This window comes from Phyllobates terribilis, unplaced genomic scaffold, assembly GCF_046119375.1.
Source record: "Phyllobates terribilis strain yellow unplaced genomic scaffold, ASM4611937v1 Scaffold_9__5_contigs__length_417890890, whole genome shotgun sequence".
Lineage (NCBI taxonomy): Eukaryota > Metazoa > Chordata > Amphibia > Anura > Dendrobatidae > Phyllobates > Phyllobates terribilis.
Genome location: NW_027362769.1, coordinates 173,034,428 through 173,048,461, shown reverse-complemented (window position 1 = coordinate 173,048,461; position 14,034 = coordinate 173,034,428). Strand labels below are relative to the sequence as shown.

General features: G+C 48.5%; 1 protein-coding gene across 2 annotated transcripts in view; it reads right to left on the bottom strand.

Annotated features, from left to right (window-relative positions):
• Nucleotides 1-14,034, bottom strand: part of CFAP65 (cilia and flagella associated protein 65) — an 87,341-nt gene that overhangs the window by 17,760 nt on the left and 55,547 nt on the right. For both annotated transcript variants that reach the window (XM_073647378.1, XM_073647377.1), the window contains exons 17-29: nt 10,803-10,931; nt 9,302-9,527; nt 9,069-9,197; nt 6,762-6,938; nt 6,359-6,425; nt 5,967-6,077; nt 4,430-4,621; nt 4,193-4,342; nt 3,696-3,839; nt 2,936-3,052; nt 2,733-2,864; nt 1,583-1,654; nt 974-1,188 (exon numbers count right to left, since the gene is read on the bottom strand). In XM_073647378.1, coding sequence (XP_073503479.1) covers nt 974-1,188; nt 1,583-1,654; nt 2,733-2,864; nt 2,936-3,052; nt 3,696-3,839; nt 4,193-4,342; nt 4,430-4,621; nt 5,967-6,077; nt 6,359-6,425; nt 6,762-6,938; nt 9,069-9,197; nt 9,302-9,527; nt 10,803-10,931 — 1,861 coding nt within the window. The remainder of the gene's footprint in view (nt 1-973; nt 1,189-1,582; nt 1,655-2,732; nt 2,865-2,935; nt 3,053-3,695; nt 3,840-4,192; nt 4,343-4,429; nt 4,622-5,966; nt 6,078-6,358; nt 6,426-6,761; nt 6,939-9,068; nt 9,198-9,301; nt 9,528-10,802; nt 10,932-14,034) is intronic.

Genomic DNA, 14,034 nt, shown 5'->3' with positions numbered 1-14,034 from the left:
ATAAAGGAGGACCATGTGGTGGCACTATAAAGGAGGACCATGTGGTGGCACTATAAAGGAGGACCATGTGGTGGCACTATAAAGGAGGACCATGTGGTGGCACTATAAAGGAGGACCATGTGGTGGCACTATAAAGGAGGACCATGTGGTGGCACTATAAAGGAGGACCATGTGGTGGCACTATAAAGGAGGACCATGTGGTAGCACTACAAAGGAGGACCATGTGGTGGCACTATAAAGGAGGACCATGTGATAGCACTATAAAAGGAGGACCATGTGGTAGCACTATAAAGGAGGACCATGTGGTAGCACTATAAAGGAGGACAATGTAATACCACTATAAAGGAGGACCATGTGAATGAACTATAAAGGAGGACCATGTGATAGCACTATAAAGGAGAACTGTGGCACTCCAAAGACGCAAATTGTGGGGACATGAAAAAGGGACATCATGTGGTATCACTATAAGCGGGCACTATGTGGAAGCACTTTGAACTTTGAAGGGAACATTACGGTACTATGTAGTAGCATGTTAAATGTGCAGTATGTGGTAGCACTATAAGGGGGAACTTACTGGTGGGAACTATGTGGTGGCACCATAAAGGGGCACTTTGCAGTAGCACTAAGTGGGAAAATATACCTGGCCAATATAATGGGAAAAAACATGAGGTCATGGTGCAGGGTCACCATTATTTCTCGGCAGACTTATGTGTGGCACTGTATGTTCTTCAGGTGCTTTGTATGACACATTTGCTGGTGGCAATACATAAAGTGGCAGTGCTGGGCACTATTTTCAGGGTGTGCAATATGTGGCACTGTTATATTCTGGAGGCCATTATGTGACAATACCGTTAGTAAGGCTGGGAATAAATGTGGGACTAATGACACGATGAGTGCGCTGCAGAGGTCCGGGATGGAGGAAGAGTCAGAGAAGACGTCACCTGCCTCTCGGCAGGAATGGCTGAACACTCACCGCTGCTGGAAATGGCGCAGTAAATCATCCTGGAATTGGTTGAGGAAATCTGGAGTGTGGTGGGATCGTCCGGTCACAGACAGGTGGAGCTGTAAGGGCACAGGTGGTTGGGGTCTCGCCCAGACCCTCTGTGCCAGCTTCATTGCCTTTCGGTTCTCTCTGTCTCGGCTGGCGGGTGCTCGGACATTATCTCTATTCTTGATGGGTGGTAGGGTCTGTTAATAAAAAACACAGTCTAGTCTGGAATTATCTCATTAGGTAGGGAGTATATATTGTGTGACATTCACATGGCCGCCTGATTAACAGTTATTTGCAATTTATGAGCCAGTGCCCAGAGTCAGGATTAATACGGCCTTGGAATAAACAGGTGATGTGGCCCCGAACACTGGTGACATCTAATTAATATGCTATCGATGCACAAAGATGGAAAATCCTTTTAAATTGCTGCATATTTGAAAGATGACGCTGCCCCCTGGTGGTTATTTTTTTTATGGCATGCAGTTGGATTATTGGTGCAAGTGGCCTCTTATTACTAATGTGCACGGCATATGGAAGGCGAACTATAAAGGTCAATGACCTGCAAGCATGACGTGAACCGCAGCTCATTACCTTGTATCTCCTGATTTCCGTCAGTTGTTGCTTAGCAGGAAGGATCTGGGCACCGCCGGCCTCCAGCGCACACTACAACATAAGCAGCCTGTGAGTACACGCCAGCCACCACCCGGGCACCGCCGGGGAACACTGCATAACTTCACTTTTATTTCACAACTAATGTGTAATGTTTTTTTTTTTTTTTTTACTGACTGAGAATGTGTTTTATTCTACAGTCACCTCCACAGCAGCAATCGAACTTCTGCTCGCTACCAACTTTATTCTGCACTTTTGTATTGTTTTCTCACATTTTTCCTGGCATAAACACAATGGAACCGATTCATTATCGCGTTTTCCACCTAGTTTTTGTGTTGTTTTTCCAGTTAAAGCCAAATTCTTCTTCTAAGTTGCGCCTGTTCTGACGTCTATTGTCTACTCGTTCGTGGCGCAGGTTTAGTACAGATTCTGAACCAGCAGCAGAGAATCCTGACCAAGGAGGCAGAAGCACGTAAGTGATCGCTGCGCCCCTTCAGCCGTGCTCTGCTCGATGAGGCTGATCCCCAGAGAGGGAGGGTTATAGTCTAGAGGACCACAGAGTATATGGGTCTGTAAACTCCCATGTTCACGTCTCAGAGGATCAGTCTTTGTTTCAGCAATTAATTCTGACATATTAGAAGTTTTCTGAGACTAGAACTAACCCTAACCCTAACCCATCCAGGGCTGCCCTCGCTGCCCAGTCCCATCCAGGGCTGCCCTCGCTGCCCAGTCCCATCCAGGGCTGCCCTCGCTGCCCAGTCCCATCCAGGGCTGCCCTCGCTGCCCAGTCCCATCCAGGGCTGCCCTCGCTGCCCAGTCCCATCCAGGGCTGCCCTCGCTGCCCAGTCCCATCCAGGGCTGCCCTCGCTGCCCAGTCCCATCCAGGGCTGCCCTCGCTGCCCAGTCCCATCCAGGGCTGCCCTCGCTGCCCAGTCCCATCCAGGGCTGCCCTCGCTGCCCAGTCCCATCCAGGGCTGCACTCGCTGCCCAGTCCCATCCAGGGCTGCACTCGCTGCTCAGTCCCATCCAGGGCTGCACTCGCCTTTCTGCTGGTTTCTGTTAGCTCTCAGGCAGCTTCGATCTCTGCTGTTCAGACACCCTTCATGGCGTACCTGTGTAAATGCAGACGTACCTCTGCCGTCTGGCTTCTCTTTTCTGGCTTCTCTGCTTTAACGATCGTGAACTCCAATGACTGCCGTTCCCCTTCCTCTTCCCATTCTCGGAGATCTCGCTCATATTCAATGACGGCTCTCTCCATGAATATCTGCAGGGGGGATATCTACATAAGAACCACCACAGAAGGCAATTGCTGCCATACAAAGCTTCAGTACGCACCTCACACACCAGCTCCAGAGCATAGAACGAGGCCTGCTCTCCGGACTGAAGCGTGACCATGATGCTGAGGCTCTCACCTGGTCGTACGGCACCGGACAAAGGGGAGACCTGAAGAATCTGCAAAACCAGAGGAGACTTCAGTGATTGACTCATAAATTCATCCATAGATTCATCCACAGGGTCCCATGTTTTATCAAGTCCACTACTTGGACAATCCCTTCTTGAATACTATATTCCCTCTTGTAAAATAAAACCACCTTATACTCACTTTCTGCACCGGCATCGTTGCAGCGATGGCGGTGCTGGGTCTCCTGTAACATTGTTATGCCATACGAGCCCTGCTGCCAATGTTACAGGAACATCGGGAGACCCGGCGCTGACATCGCTAGTACAGCACCTGTACGGGAGACGAGTATGGGGTATTTTTATTATATATTGTATTTAAGAAGGAGTTATCCTACAAAGGATTATTCCCCACACTGAAAGTCCCCGACATCCACTGCTGAAAGCCGAGCCCAGTCCCATAGAGGATGAATGGAGTGGTGGCACATGCAAAGCCATTGCTCCATTACGATGGGGCATATCAGTGACCCGTTCTCTGAATTAGTGGGGGGGGAGGTCCCAATGGTCGGGCGGCCACCGATCAGAATGTTATTTCCTTCGCTATAGAACGGAGCCAACTTCCAATGTTGAGAATAACCCTTGGAAGCTAGTTCTTCAAAACCTGCCCCATTAAAGGTGGGCTAGTGATTGTACCCACCTCGCTGGCATTGGGCGACGCTGCATACCAAGTGAAGAGGATGGACTCGGACTCCGAAGTGTTGTTCAGGAACAGCAGCCGACTGGACTTACTGAAAACGGGAATATCCCCGAATGTCAGTTTCTGCTGGGTCAAGTGAGGAACCTGCAATTGAGAAGTATCACAAGACACCTCGGCATTACACCATCCGAAAAAACGTGTGAGAAACAGACTGATGGATGTATGCCCGGCTGAGCGTACATGTGCTTTCCATGGGGAGAGCGGAGTAAGCTACTGACAACCTCGAATGACTGCCGCTGATCTAGCAGGAGGAGAAAAGTGCCAGGAATCATCTGCCCCAACACCATCGTCAGGGAGAGTCAGGAGACCCTCACACACAATACATCTCAGTCCCACCACAATTGGCGGCTGCAGCTGACTTATCTCATGTCATACAAGTGAATCTATGAACCCTATGGGGGTCTTCGTGTGTCTACTCCGCAGAGCGGGGTCCTCACCTGTCCAGGAAGAGTAAGTCGCGGCACAGCTGATAACGGCGAAAACTCCTCAAATGCCGCTGCACCCCCCAGAACACTGCGATCATAACCAATCCCTTCAAAGGTGATGAGGGCAGAGTCCCCCCCTAAGATGTGAACAGGAACAGTGACCTGCATAAGAGGAAGAAGACGCCATTACTGGACATAACACAGCGATCTGCAGATGGTGAACGATGCAGAAGACTAGGAGACTCTGACCGAGTAAGTCCTGGCCTCCAGCGGGGAGAAGATCCACTCCACACACGCAGTTGACCCCGGTAGTATCTCCCCTCGGGGGTTCAAGCACTGGAATATGGGGTGGTGGTAGTTCGCTTCTTGGACTCCCCGCAATGGTTCTAGCTGGATCTCATAGATTACGGCTACAGAGCCCCCATTGATCAGCTCATAGATCTAAAGAAATGTGGAAGATCACAAATCAGTAATTAGAAGCACGACTGTGACTTACAGCCCGGCTGTGTAGAGGAAAAGGCCATACACTGACCCCATACACTCACCCCAGTGACCCGATACACTGACCCCATACACTGATCCCATACAGTGACCCCATACAGTAACCTCACACAGTGACCCCGGTGACCCTATACAGTGACCCATACACTCACCCCAGTGACCCGATGCACTGACTCCCATACAATGACCCCATACCCTGACTCCATAGTGACCCCCATACAAGGGCCCCCATACAGTAACCCCATACACTGACTCCACACAGTGACCCCCATACACTGACCCCATACTCGGACTCCATACAGTGATCTCATACACTGACACAACACAGTGACCCCCATACACTGACTTCATACAGTGACCCCCATACAAGGGCCCCCATACAGTAACCCCATACACTGACTCCACACAGTGACCCCCATACACTGACCCCATACTCGGACTCCATACAGTGATCTCATACACTGACACAACACAGTGACCCCCATACACTGACTTCATACAGTGATCCCATACCCTGACTCCACACAGTGCAGTGACCCCATACACTGACCCACATACAGTGACCTCATACAGTAACCCTATACACAGCCTCCACAGTGACCCCATACACTGACCCACATACAGTGACCTCATACAGTAACTCCATACACTGCCTCCACACAGTGACCCCATACACTGACCCCATACAGTGACCTCATAGTGATCCCATACCCTGACTCCATACAGTGATCCCATACACTGACCCCCATACACTGACACCACACAGTGACCTCCATACCCTGACTCCACACAGTGACCCCACACAGTGACCCCATACAGTGATCCCATACACTGACACCACACAGTGACCTCCATACCCTGACTCCACACAGTGACCCCATACACTGACCCCCATACACTGACCCCATACAGTAACCCCATACACTGACCCCCATACAGTGATCCCATACACTGACCCCCATACACTGACACCACACAGTGACCTCCATACCCTGACTCCACACAGTGACCCCCATACCCTGACTCCACACAGTGACCCCCATACCCTGACCCCATACAGTAACCCCATACAGTGATCCCATACACTGACCCCATACAGTAACCCCATACACTGCCTCCACACAGTGACCCCCATACCCTGACTCCCATACACTGACCCCCATAGAGTGACCTCATACAGTAACCCCATACACTGACTCCACACAGTGACCCCATACTGTGACCCCCATACACTGACCCCCATACAGACCCCATACAGTGACAGCGCTTTATCGCTACATCTTACCTGCTTAGAAGGACTGGAGCTGCCGATGGCCACTGGGGTGAAGCAATGTTTAGTGGAGGTGAAATGTACGTAGCGTTGATCTCTCTCTACCGTCACCCCAATGAAGTTCAGCTGGAAAGTCAGACAGGTAGATAATGATATAAATGCTTCAAAGAAATTCTACAATATATAAACTCTGAATAGGACACAAAACACCGGCACAGACATCAAACATCTCTGTACGACTGGTAAAATTACCATTCCCACCACTAGGGGGAGCTTGTGAGCCTTCAGCATACAGTGTTATAGTTCATTGCAGAAATCGTACGCACTGAGCTCCCCCTAGTGGTCACTATAGGCAGCCACAATGTAACTAATGCAGTGTGGGCTCTGCATGTGAGTAATGTACGTACCAAAATCTCCCGGCCATGTGAGACTTTTAAGAGGACGGGCAAACGGTCAGTCCCGACAAAATCATGTCTGTGCAGAAACAAAAAAACACAAATGTCAAAAATCCAGAGTTTTGTAACTTTTTGTGGAGCACACGACACTCGTGGTAACAGTCGCTTGAGATTTTATTCGCTTTTTTTCAAAAATATTTTACTTTGTAATCTAAACCCAAAAATTACACATATGATTATCAACATGTAAATCTGCAGAATATTTGACCCATGGGAACATAAGATGCAGTGGTGCCAGAGCAAAATGAATGAAGTGCAGGGTTTACCACGTGATGGTATATGTTCTTTACACTCTGCATTGACGATTGTATGTGCAGGGCCCGGGGTCCTCCGTGGTCACCTGCGCGCGGCTCACCTGTACGTCAGCTGCAGAGTTTGCTGCTGGCCGGGTTTTAGATTCCCTGATTTTGGGTTGATGGTGAACAGTTTATTATCCTGGATTCTCATCTGGTGAATCTCACTGGGGTCAAACTCCCAGGTCTCAGCCCAGAACTCCAGCTCAATCTGCTGATCCGCGGGAAACAGAAAATCCCTAAGGAAGAGCACAAACCCCAAATACATCAGACCAACAAGTAAGGAGGAAAAGGAAAAATATATTCTAAGTTGCCCACATGGCAAATGGCCAAATGGCCCTATTGTGGCAGTAACAGGTAGCACCCAACTCTTGTCATGTTAAAAGGGTTTGTCCTGCTACACACATTTATGCATCGGGAGGTGAGTGGCAAAGAGGGTATCACATCTGCACTTACCTGCCGGGACTAGCGCACGATCAGCAGTGTCCTATCCTGTCTGCACATACCTGCCAGTGTGAGTGCTTAATCAGCAGGTATTGTGCATGTGTCCTATCCTGTCTGCACGCACCTGCCAGGATGAGTGCACGATTGGCAGGTATTGTGCATGTGTTGTATCCTGTCTGCACGTACCTGCCAGGATGAGTGCACGGTCAGCAGGTATTGTGCATGTGTCCTATCCTGTCTGCACGCACCTGCCAGGATGAGTGCACGATTGGCAGGTATTGTGCATGTGTTGTATCCTGTCTGCACGTACCTGCCAGGATGAGTGCACGATCAGCAGGTATTGTGCATGTGTCCTATCCTGTCTGCACGTACCTGCCAGGATGAGTGCACGATTGGCAGGTATTGTGCATGTGTTGTATCCTGTCTGCACGTACCTGCCAGGATGAGTGCACGGTCAGCAGGTATTGTGCATGTGTCCTATCCTGTCTGCATGCACCTGCCAGGATGAGTGCACGATTGGCAGGTATTGTGCATGTGTTGTATCCTGTCTGCACGTACCTGCCAGGATGAGTGCACGGTCAGCAGGTATTGTGCATGTGTTGTATCCTGTCTGCACGTACCTGCCAGGATGAGTGCACGGTCAGCAGGTATTGTGCATGTGTCCTATCCTGTCTGCACGTACCTGCCAGGATGAGTGCACGGTCAGCAGGTATTGTGCATGTGTTGTATCCTGTCTGGACGTACCTGCCAGAATGACTGCACGGTCAGCAGGTATTGTGCATATGTCCTATCCTATCTGCATGCACCTGCCAGGACGAGTGCACGATCGGCAGGTATTGTGCATGTGTCCTATCCAGTCTGCACGTACCTGCCAGGATGAGTGCACAGTCAGCAGGTATTGTGCATGTGTCCTATCCTGTCTGCATGCACCTTCCAGGACGAGTGCACGATTGGCAGGTATTGTGCATGTGTCCTATCCTGTCTGCACGCACCTGCCAGGATGAGTGCACAGTCAGCAGGTATTGTGCATGTGTTGTATCCTGTCTGCACGTACCTGCCAGGATGACTGCACGGTCAGCAGGTATTGTGCATATGTCCTATCCTATCTGCATGCACCTGCCAGGACGAGTGCACGATCGGCAGGTATTGTGCATGTGTCCTATCCTGTCTGCACGTACCTGCCAGGATGAGTGCACGGTCAGCAGGTATTGTGCATGTTTCCTATCCTGTCCGCACGTACCAGACAGAACCTCATCAGTACAGCTCACCTCCCGATGCTGGTGTGATCTGCACCAGAAAACCCCTCCAAGGTCTTATTTACAGGCTGCAATTTTCAGGAAATTGCTGCAAAAAAGGCGAAGTGTGAAAAATGTGGCATTTACAACATGTACGGTATTAAACATGGTGCGAAGACATACAAGGTGCGAATGCTACAACTGTAGAACAAAGCCCCAAAACCTATACACTGATCTGTTGCAGCAAAGGTAAAATGTACAGAACTGAACTCGAGTTTCTGCCTATTTTGCTCTGAGCTTTTTGTCTGGCATCGTGTAGATGGTGAGTTTTTTTAGCTCCTTTCACCTGGTGTCGGTGCTGTGTGGCGGCCATTGGTGCTGTGCCTTTAGGGTGGTCTGACCTGGAGGGGGCTCTGCCTTGCAGCATGGGTGCTGTCGGGCGTCTGGGTCACTCCCCACGCTGCTGCAGTATTTTTTCGGTGGCAGTTGAAGTACGGTGCCGCACCTTTAAGATCAAGGACTCACTCGGAGGTTCACAGTGACTGTCGTGGCATCATACAGTCGGATCTTCAGTTTTGGACATTTTTCCTTAGCCGCCATAGACCGGTGTATGAGTGTTGGACATGCGGCCCAGGTCTTATGTTATGCGAGGTGGGGATGCTCCGGCCACAGTGTCATACGATCACTCACCATCTTACAGGTAATACGCCTTTATTCTCCAACAGAAGCAAAGCCACAAACGGCTCAGACCCCACGGGGGCGGCTCCGAAGTTAAAGTCTAGGAGGACCGGAGTGTTTACAGAAGGACATCGGCGAATGCTGTGCGGAAAAAAGTACAAAAATGCATGATATCCTGTTTTTAGAGAGTTTATGCATAGTAAAGACATCGGCCTCAGCTTCCAGCTGTAGTACCCAGGTGCTACCTGTGTCGCGTGGGCACCCTGTATAGTAGCTCTCCTGGGGTCGGGTCACTTTGCAGACAGGAATTCAACCTTTCTAGAGAAAAGAGCTTCCAGAGCTGGGTCTTGCTGAGGGCACTAGCGCCTCCCACTGGACATGCGTCCACCACAGAGAAGGTTGGGTATACACCCTGTGCCGTCACCGTACAAAGGAACCGCTCCTCGCTGATGGCACCGACAGGATCCAGAGCTGCAAAGAGAGAGAACGGTCAACTCTAGAGCCAAAAAGAACCTGCAGGCGACATGGCTGCTGTGTCCATAAACAGCGCCACTCCTGCCCACAGGTTGTGTGTGGTATGACAGCTCAGCCCTGATCACTTCACTGGAGCAGTGTTGTAATATCAGATACAGCCTTACAGACCCCGGCTAAGGAAACCTAAGCAATATGGCCCTGCTAAGTGTATCAATGTATCTAAGCCCCCGACTTACATCTGACAACTAGAAATGAGAGAATGCCCCCAATATTAGAGAATACACGGTGCTGCCTATAAGAAGCACAACAGGACAGAGCGCCCCCCATACAGACATGGCAGCTCCTGATCGCTCGTCATACTGATGATTTACCAGGGAGCTTTATTTTGTATTTTTTCAGGGAATCAAATGCTACCTTCAAATCGATATAAAACACATTTACTCTTATTTTAATGCAGCATGTTCTGGAGTCTCTGGCATTTTTTCTACAGGCTTCTCTATGGGACTTAAAAATGCCTAAAAAAGACGGATTCAAAGAGCGCCCCCTGCTGTTCTTGATTCCATCTTAAAATGTCGACCTCGTGTGTCCAGTGCTGGGGGGGTCAACAATGCTCAGGAGCGCAGTCCCATGTCATTTGTGATGAATCTGCCGCTCTAGTCATCAAGCCGCCCCTCTAGCCATCAAGCCGCCCCCTCTAGCCATCAAGCCGCCCCCTCTAGCCATCAAGCCGCCCCCTCTAGCCATCAAGCCGCCCCCTCTAGCCATCAAGCCGCCCCCTCTAGCCATCAAGCCGCCCCCTCTAGCCATCAAGCCGCCCCCTCTAGCCATCAAGCCGCCCCCTCTAGCCATCAAGCCGCCCCCTCTAGCCATCAAGCCGCCCCCTCTAGCCATCAAGCCGCCCCTCTAGTCATCAAGCCGCCCCTCTAGTCATGAATCCGCCCCTCTAGTCATGAATCCACCCGCTCTAGTCATGAATCCACCCGCTCTAGTCATGAATCCGCCCCTCTAGTCATGAATCCACCCGCTCTAGTCATGAATCCACCCGCTCTAGTCATGAATCCACCCGCTCTAGTCATGAATCCACCCGCTCTAGTCATGAATCCACCCGCTCTAGTCATGAATCCACCCGCTCTAGTCATGAATCCACCCGCTCTAGTCATGAATCCACCCGCTCTAGTCATGAATCCACCCGCTCTAGTCATGAATCCACCCGCTCTAGTCATGAATCCACCCGCTCTAGTAAGCTGCTTGGTGACATAGAAACAAACGCACCTTTAGGGGAGAGGACGTAGTAGTGGATGGACCACGTGTAGGAGACCCGGCGGGCAGGGTGAACGGTGACTCTGATCCTCAGCTTGGTACGTGCTGGCAGGCTGCCCTTCTCCTGTTCAATCTCCAGAGCTGTAGAGAAAAAGACAGAATGCAGTAAACGGTCATGTAGAGTGGCATGTACAAGTCTGGGAACCAAACCAAAATTTTCCAAAAGTTTGGTAAAAGTTGCATTTTATTAATCTGTCTAAGGCTATGTTCCCACAATGCGTTTTTGGTGAGTTTTTAATGCTGCATATTTAAAACAAAAATGCAAGTAACCTATTTAACTTAACACAGCGGCATTTAACAGTTTGGACACCCCTGGTCAAAATTACTGTGATTGTGAACAGCTGAGCAAGTTGAAGATGAAATGATCTCTAAAAGGCCTAAAGTTACAGACGACACATTTCCTTTTGTACTTCAGGCAGAAAAAAAATCTATTGTCATCCTTTACATTTTAAAAATTACAAAAAGGAAAGTGGGCTGATGCAAAAGTTTGGGCACCCTTGGAGATTTGTGTGCTCAGATAACTTTAACCAAGGTTTCAGACCTTAATTAGCCTGTTAGGGTTATGGCTTGTTCACTGTCATCGTTAGGAAAGGCCGGTGATGCAAATTTCCCAGCTTTATAAAAACCTCCTCTAACCTTGTGCCAAAAACCAGCAGCCAAGGGTTCTTATAAGCAGCTGCCGAGCACTCTGAAAATGAAAATAGTGGAGGCCACAACGCAGGAGAAGGCTATAAGAAGATAGAAAACATTTTTCAAGTTGTCCTTTCCTCAATTTAAAATGTAATTAAGAAATGGCAGTTACCAGGAACAGTGGAGGTCAAGATAAGGTCTGGAAGACCAAGCAAAATTTCAGTGAGAGCTGCTCATAGGATTGCTAGAGAGGCAAATCAGAACCCCCGCTTGACTGCAAAAGACCTTCAGAAAGATTCAGCAGACTCTGGAGTTGAGGTACATTGCTATACTGTTCAGAGACACCACCAGAAATATGGTCTTCATGGAAGAGTCATCAGAAGAAAACCTCTCCTGTGTCCTCACAATAAAATTCAGTGTCAGAAGTGCAAAAGAACATCTAAACAAGACTGATGCATTTTGGAAACAAGTCAAGTGGATCAATGAGGTAAAATAGAAGTCTTTGGTCACAATGGTCAAAGGTACAGTACAGACCAAAAGTTTGGACACACCTTCTCATTTAAAGATTTTTCTGTATTTTCTTGACTATGAAAATTGTACATTCACACTGAAGGCATCAAAACTATGAATTAACACATGTGGAATTATATACTTAACAAAAAAGTGTGAAACATCTGAAAATATGTCTTATATTCTAGGTTCTTCAAAGTAGCCACCTTTTGCTTTGATGACTGCTTTGCACACTCTTGGCATTCTCTTGATGAGCTTCAAGAGGTAGTCACCGGAAATGGTCTTCACTTCACAGGTGTGCCCTGTCAGGTTTAATAAGTGGGATTTCTTGCCTTATAAATGGGGTTGGGACCATCAGTTGTGTTGTGCAGAAGTCTGGTGGAAACCCAGCTGATAGTCCTACTGAATAGACTGTTAGAATTTGTATTATGGCAAGAAAAAAGCAGCTAAGTAAAGAAAAATGAGTGGCCATCATTACTTTAAGAAATTAAGGTCAGTCAGTCCGAAAAATTGGACAAACTTTGAAAGTGTCCCCAAGTGCAGTTGCAAAAACCATCAAGCGCTACAAAGAAACTGGCTCACATGAGGACCGCCCCAGGAAAGGAAGACCAAGAGTCACCTCTGCTTCTGAGGATAAGTTTATCCGAGTCACCAGCCTCAGAAATCGCAGGTTAACAGCAGCTCAGATTAGAGACCAGGTCAATGCCACACAGAGTTCTAGCAGTAGACACATCTCTACAACAACTGTTAAGAGGAGACTTTGTGCAGCAGGCCTTCATGGTAAAATAGCTGCTAGGAAACCACTGCTAAGGACAGGCAACAAGCAGAAGAGACTTGTTTGGGCTAAAGAACACAAGGAATGGACATTAGACCAGTGGAAATCTGTGCTTTGGTCTGATGAGTCCAAATTTGAGATCTTTGGTTCCAACCACCGTGTCTTTGTGCGACGCAGAAAAGGTGAACGGATGGACTCTACATGCCTGGTTCCCACCGTGAAGCATGGAGGAGGAGGTGTGATGGTGTGGGGGGGCTTTGCTGGTGACACTGTTGGGGATTTATTCAAAATTGAAGGCATACTGAACCAGCATGGCTACCACAGCATCTTGCAGCGGCATGCTATTCCATCCAGTTTGCGTTTAGTTGGACCATCATTTATTTTTCAACAGGACAATGACCCCAAACACATCTCCAGGCTGTGTAAGGGCTATATGACCAAGAGGCAGAGTGATGGGGTGCTACGCCAGATGACCTGGCCTCCACAGTCACCAGACCTGAACCCAATCGAGATGGTTTGGGGTGAGCTGGACCGCAGAGTGAAGGCAAAAGGGCCAACAAGTGCTAAGCATCTCTGGGAACTCCTTCTAGATTGTTGGAAGACCATTTCCGGTGACTACCTCTTGAAGCTCATCAAGAGAGTGCCAAGAGTGTGCAAAGCAGTCATCAAAGCAAAAGGTGGCTACTTTGAAGAACCTAGAATATAAAACATATTTTCAGTAGTTTCACACTTTTTTGTTAAGTATATAATTCCACATGTGGTAATTCATAGTTTTGATGCCTTCAGTGTGAATGTACAATTTTCATAGTCATGAAAATACAGAAAAATCTTTAAATGAGAAGGTGTGTCCAAACTTTTGGTCTGTACTGTATATGTTGAGAAAAAAGGGCAGAGAACTTCAGGAAAAGAACATCTCGCCAACCATTAAGCATGGGGGAAAGATCAATCATGCTTTGGGGTTGTGTTGCAGCCAATGGAAAGGGGAACATTTCCGGGTAGAGGGAAGAATGGATTCAATGAAATTTCAACAAATTCTTGATGCAAACATAACACCATCTGTAAAAAAGCTGAAGATGAAAAGAGGATTCTACAAATGGATAATGATCCTAAACACACGTCACAATCCACAATAGACCTCAGAAGGCGCAAGCTGAAGATTTTACAATGGCCCTCACAGTCCCCTGATCTGAACATCATTGAAAATCTGTAGCAAAACCTCAAGAAAGCAGAACATGCAAGACAACCCAGAAATCTCACAGAACTGGAAGA